This window comes from Sarcophilus harrisii, chromosome 1, assembly GCF_902635505.1.
Source record: "Sarcophilus harrisii chromosome 1, mSarHar1.11, whole genome shotgun sequence".
Lineage (NCBI taxonomy): Eukaryota > Metazoa > Chordata > Mammalia > Dasyuromorphia > Dasyuridae > Sarcophilus > Sarcophilus harrisii.
Window position 1 is genome coordinate 643,605,156 of NC_045426.1, and position 20,598 is coordinate 643,625,753.

At 42.0% G+C, this 20,598-nt stretch overlaps 1 protein-coding gene and 1 non-coding gene across 2 annotated transcripts; both read left to right on the forward strand.

The window, feature by feature from the left end:
* The first annotated feature begins 442 nt into the window (after positions 1–442).
* LOC111719587 lies at positions 443–546 on the forward strand. Its single transcript, XR_002769671.1, has one exon. It is a non-coding gene; the product is annotated as a U6 spliceosomal RNA (small nuclear RNA).
* An 11,902-nt stretch (positions 547–12,448) lies between these two features.
* PARP10 (poly(ADP-ribose) polymerase family member 10) lies at positions 12,449–20,300 on the forward strand. Its single transcript, XM_012544176.3, has 10 exons — positions 12,449–12,725; positions 12,842–13,084; positions 13,201–13,437; positions 13,641–14,182; positions 15,660–15,881; positions 16,060–16,156; positions 16,242–16,781; positions 16,959–17,071; positions 19,420–19,594; positions 19,853–20,300. The coding sequence occupies exons 1-10, from the start codon at positions 12,554–12,556 to the stop codon at positions 20,149–20,151; spliced, it is 2,640 nt and encodes an 879-aa protein (XP_012399630.1). The 5' UTR covers positions 12,449–12,553; the 3' UTR covers positions 20,152–20,300.
* The last annotated feature ends 298 nt before the right edge of the window (positions 20,301–20,598 follow it).

Genomic DNA, 20,598 nt, shown 5'->3' on the forward strand with positions numbered 1-20,598 from the left:
GCTCCCTCCCCAGAGTTAGCCTCACTTTCTTGGGTCTAGGACAGTGGGTTAGTCATCCCACAGGTTTCCGCAAAAGCCCAGGCGCAAATCCCAAGTTAACACCGATAATAAAGGAAATACAAATTTTACAACAACTCCCAGTGTCAACTTCACACTCATTAAAGAAAATGAGAAAAAAAAAAAAAGGAAAATGACAAATACTAGAGAGGCTAGGGGAGGACTATTATACAGACGCACTGTTGATTGTACTGGAAACTGATCTAGCAAGATTCTAGAGGAATTTGTAACTATAAACTATATAAAAGAAACTATAAAAAAGAAATTATCTTTGACCCATTGGATTGTTGAACTCATAGAGGACTGGGACTGTCTTCGGCCTTTCTTGGTTATCCCCATCTCTAGCACAGTGCCTGGTATTTAGCGCTTAATGAATCTTTACTGGGCGCTCTTGGGCAGTTCATATACTAAAATTGGAATGGTACAGAGATTAATATTGACCCCTGTTGTAAGGATGATGTGAAAATTTCTGAACTCTTAAATTTTTTTAGTATTTATTGACAATAATACTATTATTCTAGGTATTTTCCAAAGAGATCAATGACAGAAGGAAAGAATTCAGATGTAAAAAATATTTATATATGTATATATTTATAGCGTATTTATGTATATTAACAGAATTATTTGGGGCAGCAAAGCACCAGAACAAAGAGGATGTCCATCAATTAGAACATATAAATGTAATGGAATGATGTTATGTGGTAAGAAGTAAAGAAGGGGAAAGATTTAGAGAAACCTGAGAAGACTTATAAGAACTGATACAGAGTGAAGTAAGCAGAAACAGAACAAATTATATATAATGACTACTATAGTGTAAAGGATTACAGCTTTGAAAGACTTAAGACGTCTGGTCAGTGCAATGAAGAGTCTGGAAAAGTGATGTTGAAACCAGCTTCCCAGATAACTCTTGAGTCTTTCTAAAGGGCAAATTATAGATCTACTTTGGCAGAGCTCCTCATTGGGAATTCCTTATACTGGAACCTGTGAATTGTGTGTGGGTCCTATCTCATGCCCTCCAACAAAAATTGTCTCCACTTGCCTTCACTTCTTCACCTTTCTCTCACCTCTTAACCCCTTGCAATTTGGTTTCTGACATCAATATCCAAATAAAACCCTCTTTGAGGTTATTAATAACATCTTAGTTGATAAACCTAATGGTCTTTTAGCAGTTCTCATTTTTCTAACTAGAGGCAACCAGGTGTCCCACTCAATAGAGTGCTAGGTCTGCAGTCTGGAAGACATAGATTCAAATCCTGCCTCAGACACTTGCTAGCTGTATGACTTTGGAAAAATCACTAACCTTTTGTCTGCCTCAATTTCCTTATATGTAAAATGTGGATGATAGAACCTACTCCCCTGGATTATTGTGAGCATCAAATGAGATATTTGTATAAAAGAAAGTATTTAGCACAGTTGGTGACATAAGGTAGATGCTTCTTTCCTTCCTCCTCTGCAGGATTTGGCACTATTGACCATATATCCTCCCACTTTCTCCTCCTGGAATTTTTATAACTCTACTCACTTGGTTCTTCTCTCTTTACATTTCAGACTTTTTTGCTAGATCATATCTGTACTGCCCCTTAACTAGGGGTATCCTAAGAGTTTGAGCTGTTATCTCTTCTCTTCTGTCTCTGTTTCTTGGTCTCTCTTTGTCTCTTTCTCTCTCTCTTCTTTCTTTCCTCCTTCTTTCCCCCCTTCTTTCCCTTCTTTCCCCCATCTCTCTATATCTATCTATAAATCTATATTTATATGTACATATATCTTAACACCAAGAAAGGGAAAGATTTTAGAAAAACCTAAGAAGATTTACATGAACTGATACAAAGTGAAGTTGAGTAGAAGCAAAATAACACACAGCAACTCCTATATTGTAAAGGACTATAGCCCTTAGGATTCTCCTCCCTTTCTGTGTATTCATGATAATTATTATAATGGGTAATATTAAATATATAGGAAATAATATTTAAAAAGATGTATTACTATGGGCCTGGCATCCTGAAAACCATAAACTTATCTCTTGTGTAGTTAAACCATTCTTTCTTATCTCCCCAAATTAGAAAGTAAACCCTTTGACAATAAGAACTTTCTTGCTTTTTTTGTGTCCTTATCATTTAGCCTACTGCTTTGCGTGCAATATTAATAAATACTTTTTCATTCATTCATGGACAAATTTAACCTTAATCTCTCTCCTTAGTTTCAACCCCCATTACCAATTGTTTGTTGGACATCTCTTCTCTAATAGGTCACATCTTCATAGATGTCCTGTAGGCATTTCAAATTGAACATGTCCAAATCTTCTTAAATTCCCCACTCCTCCAAGATTCTTTTTCTTTTTTTTTTTTGTTTTGTTTTTGAGGGTACCATCATTCTTCCAGTTCCTCAGTTCAAATTTTGAACTCATCCTTGACTCTTCCTTTGATCTCATCACCCATAGCCAATCAATTATCAATATCTTGTTTATTCTACCTCCTCAATATCACTCTCAGCTGTTTCCTTCTTACCACTCACCATACTAATTTAATCCCTTTTGATCCATCTTTAATATGACTGTGAGCTCAGTGGGATCAGAAACTCTTGTCATTTTTTCACCTCTGCTTCCCTCAATATGAGATGGGGAACTGGTGAATCAGGAATGGTCTTTTATCAGAGGGGACAGTTAAGCTGAGTCTTGGAGGAAATTAGGGATTCTAAGAAGTGGAGATGGGAAGGGGAAACATTCCAGGTGTAAGTGGTGCTAATGCCATTTTCTCTTACCCTCTCTCATACCATTGTCTTTGTCTCTGTTCATACTATTGCTTATCTGAGTACCCAAGGTGACATCATTTTAAGGAGCAGAGAAAAAACTAGAATAATGTGTCTACTACTCACTGTACCCTTCCCTCATCACTAAAGATATGTCCTAGATCCCTGCTTTCAATGGCCAGGAAGTTGCATAATGAGAAGAGGGGAACAAAACCTGGATGTTGGCATCTAGAATTGATTTTCTACCCTTTTTATCTTGTTCTTTGACACATTTTCTGCTTGTCACACTGAACAGAGTTCACAAACAACTCTGCACTTTCACCAATACTGTGGGCCCACCTGCAGCCCCAGAAACTGCTCAAGGCCAGCACTGCAGAAGTGATGAAAAATCATCTTGATATCCAAGACTTCGGCAGCTGATGGGATCAGGATGGGTGACACTCTTGCTTGGCTAATGAGAAAATGGAGAGACTCTTTCTCTTCTGTGTTATCCAAACTCCAGGCAGTGTCACAACTATGGAAGCCCTCCCATGACCTGTGGCTGGCTCACCTGCTCTGTGGGTAGTGACTGACAGGTGGGCTGGCTAGCCTCTTCTTCCTGGGGTTGTTTCTCTGTGCTAGGCTGAGGGCTGTGCTGGCAGCTGGACCAAACTGGCAAACACTGCTTTTTTCAGCATCAATATCTGGCACATAATTAAGTGTTTAATTTGTTTGTTGACTGACTCACTGTTCCTTTGATACCTCAAAGAGAAAATATCTCCTCATGGGAGGAGATTTTGCAAATCTGATCGGGAGTAGAGTGCCCGGTGTAAGAATATCCAATCTTTTGCCTTCATTTTTTCCATATGCCAGTAACTATGTGGCAATGGTAGAGAGATTTTGTTCTATGATTGTGGAGGGCTGTTTGGACTCAGAGAATAATTTTCAGAACCAGGGTTGGGGTAAAATCATGGATTTTTCTTGCTTTAATAACTTGGAATCGGGGGCAGCGAGATGGTGCAGTGGATAGAGCACCAGCCCTGAAGTCAGGAGGACCTGAATTCAAATCTGGTCTCAGACACTTAACACTTCCTAGCTGGGTGACCCTGGGCAAGTCACTTAACTCCAATTGCTTGAGCAAAAATAATAATGATAATAATAATTTGGAATCATTTGGCCATGTTATTATGCCTTAATCTAAATCCAGAACCAGGCTGTTGAATCTGCCATTTGAACAAACACATAAGACTATACAGCTACTTCTTAGCTAATGGCTTGAGTATAGTGCTATCTAGTGGACAATTTAGGTATTGTTCTACCTTTCTAGAAAATCAATGTAGTAATGAAAAAAAACTTACTGAGTGCTGAACTATGTGTGTAAAGACACAAATGGGAAAGCAAGACAGTCCCTTCTTTCAAAAGAATTGTTTCTTTTTTTATTAAATATTTTTTATTTTCAAAACACACATAGATCATTTTCAACATTCAACCTTGCAAAATCTTGTGTTCCAAATTTTTTCTTTCCCTTTTCCCAACCCCTCCCCTAAATGGCAAGTAATCCCATAATGTTAAACACGTGCAATTCTTCTATACACATTTCCACAATTAACATACTGCACAACAAAAATCAGATCAAAAGGGAAAAAATGAGAAAGAAAACAAATGCAAACAAGCAACAAAAAGAATGAAAATACTATGTTATAATTCACATTCAATCCCCACAGGCTTTTTTCTGGATGGAGATGGCTCTCTCCATCACAAAACCATTGGAACTGGCCTGAATCATCTCATTGTTGAAAAGGATCACATCCATCAGATTTTTGCAATTGCCGTGTACAATGATCTCCTGGTTCTACTCACTTCACTCAGCATCAGTTCGTGTAAGTCTCTCCAGGCCTTTCTGAAATCATCCTGCTGGTCATTTCTTACCGAACAATAATATTCCACAACATTCATATACCATAACTTACTCAGCCATTCTCCAATTGATGGGCATCCACTCAGTTTCCAGTTCCTTGTCACTACAAAAAGGGCTGCCACAAACATTTTTGCACATGTGGGTCCTTTTCCATTTTTTATGATCTTTCTGGGACACAGGCCCATAGTAACATTGCTGGATCAAAGAGTATGCACAGTTTGATAGCCCTTTGGGCACAATTCCAAATTGCTCTCCAGAATAGTTGAATCAGTTCACAACTCCAGCAACATGTATTAGTGTTCCAGTTTTCCCACATCCCCTCCAATATTGGTCATTATCTTTTCCTGGCATCTTTGCCAATATGAGAAGTATGCAGTGATACTTCAGAGTTGTCTTAAGTTGCATTTCTCTGATCACTAGTGATTTGGGGCACCTTTTCATATGACTAGAAATGGTTTTAATCTCTTCATCTGAAAATTGTCTGTTAATATCTTTAGAGTATTTATCAGTTGGATTATGGCTTGAATTCTTATAAAGTTGAGTTAATTCTCTATATATTTTAGAATAAGGCCTTTATCAGAACCCTTGAGTGTAAATTTTTTCCCCCAGTTTATTGCTTCCCTTCTAATCTTGTCTGCATTGGTTTTGTTTGTACAAAACTTTTTAACTTAATATAATCAAAATTATCCATTTTGCATTCCATAATGTGTTCCAGTTCTTCTTTGATCACATATTCTTTCCTTCTCCACAGATCTGAGAAGCAGACTATTCTTTGTTCTTCTAATGAGAGCTGAGTTATTGAGGATTAATATAATCCTTATTGAGGATTACAATTATTAATATACATTGTATTGTATTAATTGGATTGTATTAATACAATCCTTATTGGGGATTAATATATATTGAAGACTTTAGCTGTAAGTTGGATAGAAAGATCCCATTCTCCTTAGGATAAAGTGGCAAAACAAATGGTAATGAATTTTCTTTAATATTATTTCTACTGATAAAACTTTACTTTCTGATTTTAAACCATTTAACAAGATTGTGGTAGTATTGTCTTTCCCAGATTTTCAGAGTTAGTTGCCAAGTCACATTTCCAAAAGATTTATTCCTATCTCCCTCAACCCAATCTCACCTGCTCTCAACCCCCTACTCTAAAGTTACCCAGCCCTTCCACTATGATTTTTAGAATGCCTGGTATATAAGTAGCAAGTTAGATTTCATGTTAAATTTTTTCCTTTCTCATTTCATCTATTTTATTGCTCTCATTGAGACTTGGCTCTTACCTAATGACACAGCCTGGCAACCTTTTTCAGCACTGACTTTATTCCTGACTTACTGATCATGGAGTTGAATTACTTCTTGCTGCTCATAGCCACTTCTAGGTTCTTCCTCTACCACCATCACTGAGGTTCATTCAATGCAGTATTTATCATTCAATCAAGGCTCTGGTAGCTGGTGTCTGCTCACCTCTAGGACACTCCCCTTCCTTCCTCAATGCATTCAGTGTCTGGCTCAGTCTTTTCTCTTCACATCCTACCTTCATACTAACTTACTTCATACTTTAATATACCTATTGATATTCTCTCCAATTGCCTAACTGTCCAATTCTGCAACTTAATCATTTCTCTTAACTCCTCATCATCATCCCATCTCCACCACACAAAGGCACCCTTGCTCTTGTCACAAATACACTACTCCATGTTCATGAACTCTGAAATTCTTTTATCTGGTCATAATCTAATTGTCATTCCACCTCAGCTTCTGCCTTGAAATACTAACCCCTGTTCTTTCTCACTGTGATCTCCAATCATGGCACCCCATAGTTCTTTCCCACCTGTATTGGCTTTCAACTCTACCCTGTCCTCTTCTCTCAAGTCCCTTTCCCCTTTATCCTATCAAAGATTTTGCCCTTCCAAATTCCAGTCTTGGATTGATCCCCCATACACTATTTAGGTTCCTAGTCACTTGCTACAGAATAAAGGTGGAGAAAATCACAAAACTGTCCAAACTGGATCCACTAAAAGTTTATGTTAAATAAGCTCAACTGGGACTTCATTGCAGCAAGGCAATCCTTTTATACCTCCCTGATCAATTTATTGCTCCATTCACCACAGTGGCTGTTTCAAAACTGTTTATTCCTGCTCAACCTCCAGACTGAGAACCTTGCTTTATATTTCATTTTTAAAATTTGAGGCTATTTACCAAGAGCTCCTCCTTCTTCCTTTTTCTGTTTCTTGCTTCACCCAGATGACTTCTGCTAGTGTATCTCCTTCTCCCTCCCTTACACAAAGAGGTGGCCTTTCTCCTTGTCAAGAGAAACCCTCTAAGTTCACAAGGGATTCCATTCTATCTTTCACTATCATTTCTATTCTTTCACTAGTCTTTAATAGTGCTTTGCTTATTGACTACATTCCCTACAAACTTCCTATGTCAACCCTAAAAACTAACTTGATTCATCCATCTCTGCTAGCTATTATCGTCTATTTCTTTTACCGAAACTCCTTGAGCAGACCAACTACAAAAGATATCTCCACTTCCTTTCTTCTCACTCTTTTTAATTCTTAGCTCCCTGTCTGCCAACATTACTATTCAACTGAAACTGCTCTCTCCAAAATTACTAGTTACAAAGAACAAGCATTGCCAGAAAGAATAGATGTAAGAAGACACTTTTTCAGAGATGGGAGGTCCACGGTCATGAAAAATTGCATATGACCTTTTAATATATTGAATGCTTTGGTGGATTCTCCCCCCCACCTTCTTTCTGTTTTTCTTAAAAATATTCTTTGGTATATGGATTGAATTCGCCCTCCAGGAGAGGTAAGGAAAAGGAGTGCTAGAAGGAATTTAGGCCATGTAAAAACAAGATATCAATGAAAAAAAAAATACACAAAGAGAACGGAATTTATATTCTGATAGAGATATAAAGGAAAGTGGTGGCCAAAGAAGGGAAGTTTGATCTGAGATCTCATGGGGTAGTGAATTGATCCATAATATAGAAACTGACATAAAATATGCACTTTCTTTTTTTTTTGCATTTCAAAAGATTTTAATAAAAATAGAAAGAAATATTAATTTCTAATATGGTAAATAATGGTAGATGTACATGTGATCAAAAGCTCTTTTGGGGAGCGAATGTCTTCGAAAAAAAATTTTTTAATAACTTTTTATTAACAGAACGCATGCCAGGGTAATTTTTTACAACATTATCCCTTGCACTCACTTCTGTTCCGATTTTTCCCCTCCCTCCCTCCACCCCCTCCCCCAGATGGCAAGCAGTCCTATACATGTTAAAGAGGTTACAGTATATCTTAGATACAATATATGTGTGCAGAACAGTTCTGTAAGAAATGACCAACAGGATAATTTCAGAAAGGCCTGGAGAGACTTACATGAACTGATGCTGAGTGAAATGAGCAGGACCAGGAGATCATTATATACTTCAACAACAATACTATATGATGACCAGTTCTGATGGATCAGGCCATCCTCAGCAACGAGATCAACCAAATCATTTCTAATGGAGCAGTAATGAACTGAACTAGCTATGCCCAGAAAAGAACTCTGGGAGATAACTAAAAACCATTACATTGAATTCAATCCCTATATTTATGCACACCTGCATTTTTGATTTCCTTCAAAGCTAATTGTACAATATTTAGAGTCTGATTCTTTTCTAAGCAAAATAAGTTTTGGTCAGGTATCTTATTGTGTATCTAATTTGTATTTTAATATATTTAACATCTACTGGTCATCCTGCCATCTAGGGAGGGGGGGTAAGAGGTGAAAAATTGGAACAAGAGGTTTGGCAGTTGTTAATGCTGTAAGTTACCCATGTATATATCCTGTAAATAAAAGGCTATTAAATAAAACAAACAAACAAACAAACAAAAATATATATATGATGACCAGTTCTGATGGATCAGGCCATCCTCAGCAAAGATCAACCAAATCATTTCTAATGGAGCAGTAATGAACTGAACTAGCTATGCCAGAAAAGAACTCTGGTAGATGACTAAAACCATTACATTGAATTTAATCCCTATTTTTATGCACACCTGCATTTTTGATTTCCTTCAAAGCTAATTGTACAATATTTCAGAGTCTGATTCTTTTTCTACAGCAAAATAACGTTTTGGTCAGGTATACTTATTGTGTATCTAATTTATATTTTAATATATTTTAACATCTACTTGTCATCCTGCCATCTAGGGAGGGGTGGGGGTAGAGGTGAAAAATTGGAACAAGAGGTTTGGCAATTGTTAATGCTGTAAAGTTACCCATGTATATATCCTGTAAATAAAAGGCTATTAAATAAATTTAAAAAAAAAGAACCAAACAGTTCTCTTGTTGCTCAGGGAGAATTGGATTCAGAAGGTATAAATAACCCAGGAGGAAAAACAAAAATGCAAACAGTTTACATTCATTTCCTAGTATTCTTTCTTTGGGTGTAGCTGCTTCTGTCCATCCTTGATCAATTGAAACTGAGTTAGATCTTGTCTTTGTCGAAGAAATCCACTTCCATCAGAATACATCTTCATACAGTATTGTTGCTGAAGTATATAATGATCTCCTGGTTCTGCTCATTTCACTCAGCATCAGTTCATGCAAGTCTCGCCAATCCCCTCTGTATTCATCCTGCTGGTCATTTCTTACAGAACAATAATATTCCATAACATCCATATACCACAATTTACCCAACCATTCTCCAATTGATGGGCATCCATTCATTTTCCAGCTTCTAGCCACTACAAACAGGGCTGCCACAAACATTTTCGCACAAACAGATCCCTTTCCCTTCTTTAGTATCTCTTTGGGGTATAAGCCCAGTAGAAACACTGCTGGATCAAAGAGTATGCACAGTTGGATAACTTTTTGAGTGTAGTTCCAAATTGCTCTCCAGAATGTCTGGATGTGTTCACAATTCCACCAACAATGTATCAGTGTCCCAGTTTTCCCACATCCCCTCCAACATTCTGCATTATCTTTCCCTGTCATTCTAGCCAATCTGACAGGTGTGTAGTGATATAAATATGCACTTTCTATAAGCAATGGTACCATTGATCTAATTCCAAAGCAAGAGGTAGAAAAGGGAGGAGCAGTAGGTTATGGCTAGGTGAACAGGATGTAATCCAATTATCAACTTTTTCCTAGTCTCTAATCCCATACCACTATCTAATCATTGGTCATATAATACCTAAATGTCCTATATGCCAGGGCTTCTTAAACTTTTTCCACTTACAACTCCCTTTTTGCTTGAGAAATTTCTAGGTAACTTCAGGTATATAGTATATAAAATAGTATACAAATCATTTATTGATAATAAAGCATAGAACTGGGCTTATACCCCAAGGAGATACTAAAGAAGGGAAAGGGACCTGTATGTGCCAAAATGTTTGTGGCAGCCATGTTTGTAGTGGCCAGAAACTGGAAACTGAGTGGATGCCCATCAATTGGAGAATGGTTGGGTAAATTGTGGTATATGAATGTTATGGAATATTATTGTTCTGTAAGAAATGACCAGCAAGATGAATACAGAGAAAGCTTGGAAGAATTACATGAACTGATGCTAATGAAATGGAGCAGAACCAAGAGATCATTATATCGCCAACAACGTATATTATATGAAGATGTAATTTGATGGAAGGGATTTCTTGACAAAGAGACCTAATTCAGTTTCAATTGATCAATGATGGACAGAAGCAGTTACACCTAAAGGAAAAAAAAACACTGGGAAATGAATGTAAACTGTTTGCATTTTGTTTTCTTCCGGTTATTCTACCTTCGAATCCAACCTCCCCGTGCAACAAGAAAAACTGTTTGGATCTGACACAACATTGTATCCAGGATATACTAGGACATATTCAACAATATAGGACTGCTTGCCATCTAGGGAGGGTGGAGGGGGAGGGAAAAATCGGAACAGAAGTGAGTGCAAGGGATAATGTTGTAAAAAAAAAAATTACCCAGGCATGGATTCTGTCAATAAAAAGTTACTATAAAAAAAAAAAAAAAAGATAATAAAGCATAGAGCTCCAACCCTGAAGAGAGGAGGACCTGAGTTCAAATCTTGTCTCAGACATTTAACACTTCCTAACTGTGTGACCCTGGGCAAATCATTTAACTCTAATTGCCTCAGAAAAACAAAGATAATTTTGTGACCCCAATATTCAATTATGAGACCCTAAATGGGGTCAAGACCCACAGTTTAAGGAACTGGGCTGTAGGCAATTTAACTACTGAAAACATGTTCAAAACAGAATTCACTTCTCATCTCCCCCAAGTTCACCCTCATTCTAACTTTCCTTTTTCTGTCGAGTTCTGTACAACAGAAAGAATTTACAGGTAGTAACCTGTGTGATCACACACCATGACTAAGTCTCACCGCTTCTCTTGAACTCCATTTCTTTATCTACAAAAGCAGGAGTTAGATTAAATGACCTCGGAGATCCAGCCCTAAATCAGAAACCAGAGGCCCCGAATGATCCAACCATTCTGGAGAGCAATCTGGAACTATGCCTAAAGGGCTATAAAATTACTGAGTCTTTATCCCAAGGAAATCATAAAGAAGGGAAAAGGACCCATATGTGCAAAAATGTTTGCAACAGCTCTTTTTGTGGTAGCAAAAAATTGGAAAATGAGTAGATGACCATCAATTGGGGAATAGCTGAACAAGCTGTGGTACATGAAGGTAATATACTATTATTGTTCTATAAAAAATGATGAACAAGCTGATTATAGAAAGGCCTGAAAAGATTTACATGAACTGATGCTGAGTGAAACAAGCCGAACCAGGACTACGTTGTACACAAAGACAGCAAGAAGGTGTGATGATCATCTATGAAAGCCTTGGTTCTTCTCAGTGGTTCAGTGATCCAAAGCAATCCCAATAGACTTTGGACAGAAAATGCCCATTTGCATCCAGAAAAAGATCTGAGAATATAAATCAACACATGCTGTGTTCACTTTTTTAAAAATCTCTCCCATGGGTTTTCCCTTTTGTTCTGATTTTTCTCTCCCAACATAATTCATAAAGCAACATGTATTTAAAAATAAACTTACTACAAAAAAAGAAAGGAAGGACGGAAGGAAAGAGGGAGGGAAGGAGGGAAGGAGAGAGAGAAGGAGGGAAGGAAGGAAGGGAGGAAGGGAGGAAAAAAGAAAGATCAGAGGTCCTGGATTCAAATTTTAGCTTTCACTTAATAAGAGACTTTGAGCAAGTGCCATCACCTACCAGAGCTTCAGTACCCCTGAATGGATGGATCTGGGTGACTTGAGTACCTCTCCAGTACATCTCTATACAATAATAGTAATAGAATTTAAGTAGCACCTACTATGTACTGGACTATTAAAAATATATTATTTTTTCCTGATAACAACTGGAAGGAGGGCATAGAAGTGTTATTATTATTCCCATTTTACAAATGAGGAAACTGAGGCAGGCAGAGTTAAGTGACTTGCTCAGGGTCATACACCTAATATATAGCTGAGACAATTCAATTCAGTTCTTTCTGAATATGGATCTCGTATTCTAACCACTGCACCACCAGCTACTACTTTTCCCCCCGAGGCAATTGGGGGTAAGTGACTTGCCCAGTGTCACACAGCTAGGGAGTATTAAATGTCTGAGAGCAAACTTGAACTCAGGTCCTCCTGACTTCACACTATCCACTGCTACAGCTAGCTGCTCCACCAGCTCCTTCTTAAATGATATGAGACCCAGCTCGGCCCCGCCCGGGAACTTGTGGCCAAGTTTTGCTTTTGGTTTCGTTCTTTGTGAGAGGAAAGAGGCGGCTCTAATTCCCCAGGAGCTCGGCCGGGGCGCTGCACCGGTGCCGGGCGCAGAAGCTCGGGAGAATGAGTGAGGGGGCGTCCGGGGCGCTGGTGCAGCTCCGAGGGCTGCCCCACAACGCGTCTGATGAGCTCGTCACCTTGTACTTTGAGAACCGGCTGCGCTCGGGGGGCGGTCCTCTGCGAGGCTGGCAGCGGTTGGACAGCGGCGGGATCCTCACCTTCCAAAAGCCGGAGGGTAAGGAGGCGCGAGGCTGGAAGAGTGAATGATTCAGGAGAGGGGGTGGGGAGGACCCTGGAGCCAAAGAAAGGATCCCTGCCAAGCATCCTGACCGCCCCCATCCTTTCCTTCAGATGCCCAGCGAGTCCTGGCCCAGGCTGGTCACGTGCTGCAGGGCACGGCTGTCAGTGTGGCACCTTCTCCACCCCGAGCTCCCCAGCGTCTGCTGCTCTTGGGCCTAAAGCCGGGCATGACCCCGGAGCTCCTGGAGCTGTATGTGGAGAGTCTCTTAAGCGCCCAGGGGGAGTGTCAGGCCCTCGCCAGTCCCCGGCCAGACCGGGCCCTGGTACAGTTACCCACGCCTCTCTCGGAGGCAGGTGAGAGAGCCGAGTGGGCTGGCGTGACACGGGAAGTGTGGGAAGGGCAGTGGAAGGGGGCTGCTAGGGTGGGACAGGGGGGAGAAAAGAATTGTTCCAAATCTTTCATACGGCAGAGTTTAAAGAGCTGGCTACTAGATGCAGGGGGAAAACACTGGATGGTGCAACGCTGGCACTAGCCTGGGTGCCCCGGGCTCGCGCTGTGAGGGTTGTGGGGGGGGATCAGCCCCCAGCTCCTCTGCTGCTTCAGCTCTACCTGGAGGACGAAGGCCACAGTGGGGGCGGTGCCCTGGAGGGGCTGCGGATATTACCCGGAGTCCTGGGAACCGTTGCGACCTTCCAGCAGTGGGAGGGTAAGTACCCGCCCTTCACTTGCCCCTCATTTCCCAGGGTCTGGGTGTGCGGGGGAGGAGCAGCTCCGGCTGCCAACTGGATCCGGATTGTTCTAGTCGTTCCAATCCCCCACCTTCCCTGTCTGCTTATTTGGCCGGGGGTCCCCAAACCTCCCTTAGCTCCCTAGAGGTGCTAGCTTCCGAAGGATTCTTCCCCCTCTCAGTGGCAGAGCGCGTGTTGAGCCGCTATCACCGCCTTAGCGGATCGGAGCTAAACATTGTCCCCCACTATGATGTTTTGGATCCTGAGCTTGACCAAGAGCCTAAAGCTGAGGAAAGAGTGATACCAGCCTTGGGAGAAATGATTTCCACCGAGACACCAGGAGAGAAAGTGCCCAGAGAGAGCTTTGGGGAAATAGTGCCTGTGGAGAGACCGGAGGGCACAACAGTTGTGAAGGCAACAGGGGTCACAGTACCTGTGGAGAGCGTCAAAGAGACAGTTCCTTTGAAGGAATCGGTGACTGTGGAGAGACCAGGGGCAATAGAACCCCTGGGGTGCATAGTGCCCGAGGAGACCGTGCCAGTGGAGAAATCAAGAGAGCCATTAGGTGACCCTGTGCCCAAGAAGGTGGTGCCCGTGGAGATCCTGGTGCCCATGGAGCCAGGCGCCCTGCGATTTTTGCAACTCTATTACCAGGAGTTTCTCGCTAGTCTTGAGGAAGTGATCCTCTGCCCAATACATGGCCCGAAGGTCACTGGCTTTCAGGTGAGTTCCTCCTGATGCTGTGGTTGGGCTATTCTGAGCACACTGGTATTATGTAAAGAATAGTGACATTTTTAGGAGAACAGACCAAGTAAAAAGAAGTTCCAGTATCTCCAATGGTCCCTGACTCTCTAATCTCCCTTCTTGGGTTTCCCAACTGTCTCTGTGGAAACCTGTGGTCTAAATACTCTCTCCCTAGCCTCTGGAAGTGGTCAGGTTGTCTAATCAATTCTTGTCTTTCAGAGTTGTTTTTTCTTGACAACGATGTTGTCCTTGTATAAATTGTTCTGCCCCGTCCTCACCTCATCTCTTATAACACCTCACTGTCTTCAAAGTTCAACTCAAATACTGCTGCTTTAACGATCCCTTTCCTAATTTTACTTGTTTATATTGTGCCATCCAATTACTTTTGATTTCTTCTGTGTTTGTTAATTTGCTTTCTTGAAGAGCTGTTGAGCAGCTCAAATGAGATGATACATGTAAGGTATTTTGCAAATCTTTGTCAATTGTTGCTGTTATTTATTAGTGAATTATCTAGGTTACCAGGAATAACCATGTGGCTACAGAGCTAGGAATCACCTTTCCATCTAGATGGGGATTTCTAATCTCTTCATGTTTGGAAGTTCCACTCCAAGATCTATCCCCTACTTTCCTACCTGAGAGGATCCTCCAACTTGTAGGTCATTGAAAAAAGAAGGAAAATTCAGACTTAATATAAGGAAAAGTCTGACAATTGGAGCTATCCCCAAGTGGGTTGGGTTGCTTTGGGGATACAGTGATTTCCCCATTATTGAAGTTCTACAAGAAAAAATTAGATCAACACTTTTCAGGAAAGCTATGGAGACAATTCTTATTCTAGAATGTTGAAAAATGACAAGAAAGATTCCATTTAATTCAACAAAGTATTCTATGTATAAAACGCTATACCAGCCAATGAGATATCGAGTCAAAAATGCAAGCCCCTGACCTCATGGAGCTTATATTCATCCTGTTGGGGGAAGCAAACAGTAAATAACTACAACATGATATAAAACAATTTTAAGAGATACAGAGCATTATCACCTGGGGGGTTAGGAAAAACCTCATGTAGGAGATAGCCCCTGAGTTGTGTTTTGAAGGAAAGTAAGGATTCTTTAAAAAGTAAGTGAAAGCCAAAGTCTGGCTCTTCCAGACAGAATTTATATTTTATAATAGAAGCCATAATGGGTCATTGAAAATTAACTGTGAATGGGTTCTGAACCAAGTGACTGATTACATTCTGCCAAGTTCAGATTTCTGTTGACACCTAGTTTCCCCTGGTCCCTCCCATATCTTTTTTCTCTGGTCTTCCAGGGAAGCATCTCCCAGGGTCCTACCAGAATAAGTTTACTACTTCACAAGCAGAACATCAGCAGCTCTGATAGCAAACACCCCTTACTGACAAAGAGGTAGCTTTCCTTTCCCCTTACTCAACGGTCTGAACTCTTCTTTGTATCCGCAGCTCAGTGGGGCACTGGAGCCATGCCAGGCTGCCAAAGACTTCCTACAGAGTCTTCTGGGCAGCATTGGGTCCCATGTGCTACCTCTGAAACATCCAGGCAGCCTCTGCTTCCTGCTGGGCACTGAGGGCCAAGAGCTCCTCAGAGCCCTGGAGGCCCAGTTCCATTGCGCCCTCACAGTGGAGCAGCAGGTGATGGTGGCCCTTGATGCAGACCCTACGGAGGTACCTACCCTTTTCCCCCTCCCCTCTAAGCCCTGCCTCTGATGTCTGGCCACTTGCCCTCTCTTGCCAACTTCCCCATCTCAGATCTTACTCCCATTCCAACCCTCCTAACTTTGGGCTGCTGTTCCCAACATAGAATCCTCACTCCTTTTCTCTTGGTCTGATCCTTTTCCCACAGCTTGACTCCAGGGACCTTCTAGAATCACCGGCAGGCCGGACCCACCCCTCCCCTGCCCCTAGCAGCACTGTTTTGGACACTTTGGCCGTTCAGATGGGTATGAGCATCCCCCCTCTCTGGCTTCACATTACCCTCCTCCTGCTCTTTACCCCTCTGACTCTCTCTCTCTACCTGCCCTTCAGAAGAGAGCAGGAAGTTTCTGGACACCCTGAAGCTTCTAGATGAAGACTGGCTTACCCTGGCGATGGAGGAGGGGGTGGCAGCCCCTGGCAGACATGAGGAATTACTGAAGGAGGAGGAGGCAGCCCTTCAGGTGGCCCTGCACCGCTCCCTGGAGGAGGAGACCAGGACTCTAAAGCAGGAGCTGATGCTCTCCCTCCTGGATGACGCCGAGGGCAGCCATCTCACTGCCAATAATGGAAAACTTGTGGCACACGTCACCCTGGACCAGGACCCCGGGGAGCTGGGCCCAGCTTTGGAGACCGCTCTCAGGAAACAGCTACGAGAGGAGAGGGTGACGGGTGTGGACCAGGACTTACCCCCTGCCCTCTGGTCCTGTCTGGAGAAGCACCACAATGTGACTATTACCCTGCAAGGAAACTGTGCTGTCTTAAGTGGCTACGGTCGCCAGCCTTTCTGTGCGGCCAGTCACCTCCGAGAACTGATGGCTGTCCCTCGGAGCCAGAGCCACACATCCGCTCCAGGCCCTGCCGGAGCGCAAGGTAAAAATGGCACTCGCCCCTCATGACCTTTACATTTGTCCTCCTTGCTCTTTTGCCCACATACCCAATGCTTCTCCCTCTCCCTTTCCCCCAACTCAGACAACAACAACTGAGTATCTGAACCTTGGGGAGGGAAGGGATGAAGGTCCTGGTTCTGTGTGTCCCCCAATTCATCAGTAGTGCCTCTAGAGCTGGAATGCCTGGCAGAGAGCAGCAAGGAATTCCAGGAGACGGCCCAAGCTTTTTACGACTCCTTGGACAACCTCTGCAACAAGATTCGCATCATCAAGGTAAGTCTAAAGTCCAACCCTCCCTCTCTGCCCCGTCCTGGGCTCTCCTAAGCACTGCATGTGTACCCCTCGCTTCTCTCACTATAAACACTATACCCTTCATCAGCTCCCTGCAGTTCTTTGCTGGCCTGGAAGATCAGAAGAGAAGCCTCTTTCCTCTGACCACCATGGTGAGAGCTTGGAGCTTGCTGGGAATTATAGGCTGAGATTCTATTTTGTTTGGTTTTAAAATAGTGACCACCTTCTTCACAATATATCTCCTTTCACATCTAGAATTCCTTACCTGTCTATGGATAGGTGGGAGGTATAGCTCACTGACACTTCTCTAGGATTGAATTCTCATTCAATGAGTTCTCATTGAAAAGGCAGAGTTCTCATGCCTTTTTTGTGGACTTTTCATTTGCACAACTCTAGTCCTTGTCCATTTTATTCTCCTGGTTCTGCTAATTTTAGTCTGCACCAGTTCATACCAGTAGTTTCCCATGTTCCTTAAAATTCTTCATTGTCATTGTTTCTTATGATACTATATTTCATATACTATATCATATTTCTTATGATACTATAAAGACAGGAAAGGGCCTGGATTTGTGATTTCATTAGCATAAGGAATTCCCAGTTGAAGAAACTTCCTCTAAAGAAGTTAGAATTATTCATATTTCTATGAAAAAATATTCTAAATTACTAATAAATAAAGAAATGTAGATTAAAACAATTCTGAAGTACCACCTCATGCTCATCAGATTAGCTAAGATGACAGAAAAGGAAAATGACAGATGCTGGAGGGATGTGGAAAATAGGTACACTAATGCACTCTTGTTGGGACTCTGAACTAGTTCAACTATTCTGGAAAAAAAAAAACACTCAAAAAACTCTTAAACTGTGCGCACCAGGTATATTGCTATTAAGTCTATACACCTAAGAGATCAAAGAATAAGGAAAAGGAGTCATAGGTATAAAAATATTTATAGCAGCTTTTTATGATGATAAAGAATTGGAAATCAAGAGGATGCCCTTCGATTGGGGAGTGGCTTGAACAGATTAGAGTATGAAATTATAGAGTTTTGGGTCTGGAAACAGAAAGACCTCCAACACTTAATAGCTGTATCATCCTAAACATCTCTTAACCTTTATTTGCCTCAGTTTCCATACCTGCAAAATAAGGATAATAATAGTACCCATTTTTCATGATTGTTGTGAAGATCAAATGATATGATATTTGTAAATGCTAACTTATTATTTCTTCCTTGGAAATGGTGATAATAATTTTTTTTACTATTATAAAGAAAGTAGTTTAGAAGTTTTAAATTGCTATTTATAATTGTTTTAATTATTATTATCTCTTTTCCCTGCTTTCTCTCTTCTACTGCTGATGGCAACCTCAGGTTTGAGTCAGGAAGTTGAAGGAAGGAAATTGGGGCTTTTCCCCAATTTGGAAGACAGAGGGTTAGGCACAAAGGTCATGGCTTGCTCCTAGGAGACTTTAAGGGATAAAAGAGTCCCATGAGAGTTCCCTAAGATCAAGAGGGCACCCCTATAGGGTTGCTTTAAAAAGATTTCTCTTGAATATCATGACCTTCTCCCAATAGTACCACTGATTTCTGAGCCTTTATTTCCTGAGCCTTAGCTCAACGCCTTTCCCCCCAACTCCTGTTGTCGCCCAGCCTGGCCTGGCTTGTGTCCCCATCCTCAGCAAACTGAACTTATCCTCCTGGAGGCTTCCTTATTCCTGAGTAAGGCCCAGAGAAATGCTCTCCCAGTAAAGATAGAGGCTCCAGGCTGATGTTGGGGTTTCAGGGGTCCTGAAGTTTACTAAGGTTACTTAGCACAACCATAAGAGTCCAGTGAGTGCAATTTTTCCAAGGAAGAAAACAAGCTTCATTTTTACTAAGTAGAAAACTGAGGCAGGAAAGGTTAAGTGACTTGTCCATGATGATACAGCTAGCAGCCTCAGAGATTTGAATCCAATTCTCTTGAGTCTAAATGCATTGCTGTCACCTCTGGGCTCTGAGCTGAGGCCAGGAAGCCCTGCCTTGGTCCTGGAACTAAAGCTAACGCTTCAGCAGTTGTGGACTACCCCTCCCCAACCTCCACCTTGACCCCTGCCCACTGCTAAGTTCTACAGGTGACTTAGGCTGCCTTCTAGGGCCATTGAGAAGGCATTATCACTGCTGGGGACTCATTAGGTCACATCCTAGAAAATAAAGGGAAATTGCTTCTTGACTTTTTGGTCCAGATCAGACTTCAAAGTTCTAGGAGCATTATTGGGGTCTTTGGAGTATGTTAGGGAACACAGTTTCTGGCCTAATTGAATTATTGCCCACTGAACGTCAGCTTCTCTTTCCCCTTAGATCGAGAGGGTGTCTCTTCCCCTGCTCCAGAGTCAGTATGAGCTCCATAAAAAGAAGCTGGCCCAGTCATGTCCCCAGCACCCTGTTGAACAAATACTGTATCATGGGACCTCTTGGCAAGCTGTGCCTGATATCTGCAGCCACGGCTTCAACCGAAGCTTCTGTGGCCGCAATGGTAAGAGGTGGGGGAGAGGGGAGGCGAGAGATATGGCATGTCCTGGAGAGCTAGGAGTAGGACTGGGGTACAGGGTACTGGGGTTGTGAAGGATTTAAAGAAAAGGGTGAGGGATTAGGGAGTGATGGTGGAGTCACTTGTGTGAGAGGGGAGCTTGGCACTAAAGGGTTTTTGGCCTGGCCTGGGGGTATGGGAAGACTCTGGGGGGCAGTGAGGGCAGGGGGCTAGAGTCTTATATATTCCCTCCCTCTACCACAGCTACTCTCTATGGGCAGGGGGTGTACTTTGCTGTCCAGGCTAAGATCTCCGTCGAGGACCTGTACTCACCCCCAGATGCCAAGGGTCACAAAGCAGTGTTTGTGGCTCGGGTACTGACAGGAAACTATGGGCCAGGACATCCACAGCTTCGGGTTCCACCCCAGAGGGATACCGGACAGGGCATCCAGCGCTGTGATAGTGCTGTTGACTTAATAAGCCAGCCTAGAATTTTTGTCATTTTCCACGATACTCAGGCTTTGCCCATCTTCCTCATCACCTGTCAATGGCATACTCTATAGTGACAACTGCAGTGGTACCTCCCCTCCGTCAACTTCCGCTATTGACTGCTGAAATGGCCCTAGGACCCACGTACTTCCTTTTTGCCTGAATCATCCAGGTCTGGTTTGTGCACAAGGGCCAGGTAGTGTTGAATGAAATAAGACAGCAAGAAGAATATGGGAAGAAAGCCTGGTTCCTTGCACTGACATAAAATATTTCCTTCTTTCTTCTCTGCTGCTACCTTCTTTTCATCTCAAAATACTGTCTCTGACTTCCTCTTCTTCTTCCATCTTACCTTCCCTGCTCCCCTCAAATTTACATCTGATCTGGACAGTGAAAAAGGAACTTAAAGGGTATGTGAAGGAGAAAACTGTTGTGATACAGGAGCCACCTGCCACTGGCTGCTGGAGGTCTAACTCAGACCCATAGAATGAATCTCTTCATGTGAGAGGATGACGATGATACAA

What these genes read in the sequence shown, in the direction of transcription:
- PARP10 (XM_012544176.3), top strand. Translation starts at nt 12,554, where the DNA reads ATGAGTGAGGGGGCGTCCGGGGCGCTGGTGCAGCTCCGAGGGCTGCCC. An exon ending in GACCTTCCAGCAGTGGGAGG is followed by an intron (nt 13,438 to 13,640) that starts GTAAGTACCCGC and finishes TCCCCCTCTCAG; the next exon opens with TGGCAGAGCGCGTGTTGAGC. An exon ending in CACTTTGGCCGTTCAGATGG is followed by an intron (nt 16,157 to 16,241) that starts GTATGAGCATCC and finishes CCTGCCCTTCAG; the next exon opens with AAGAGAGCAGGAAGTTTCTG.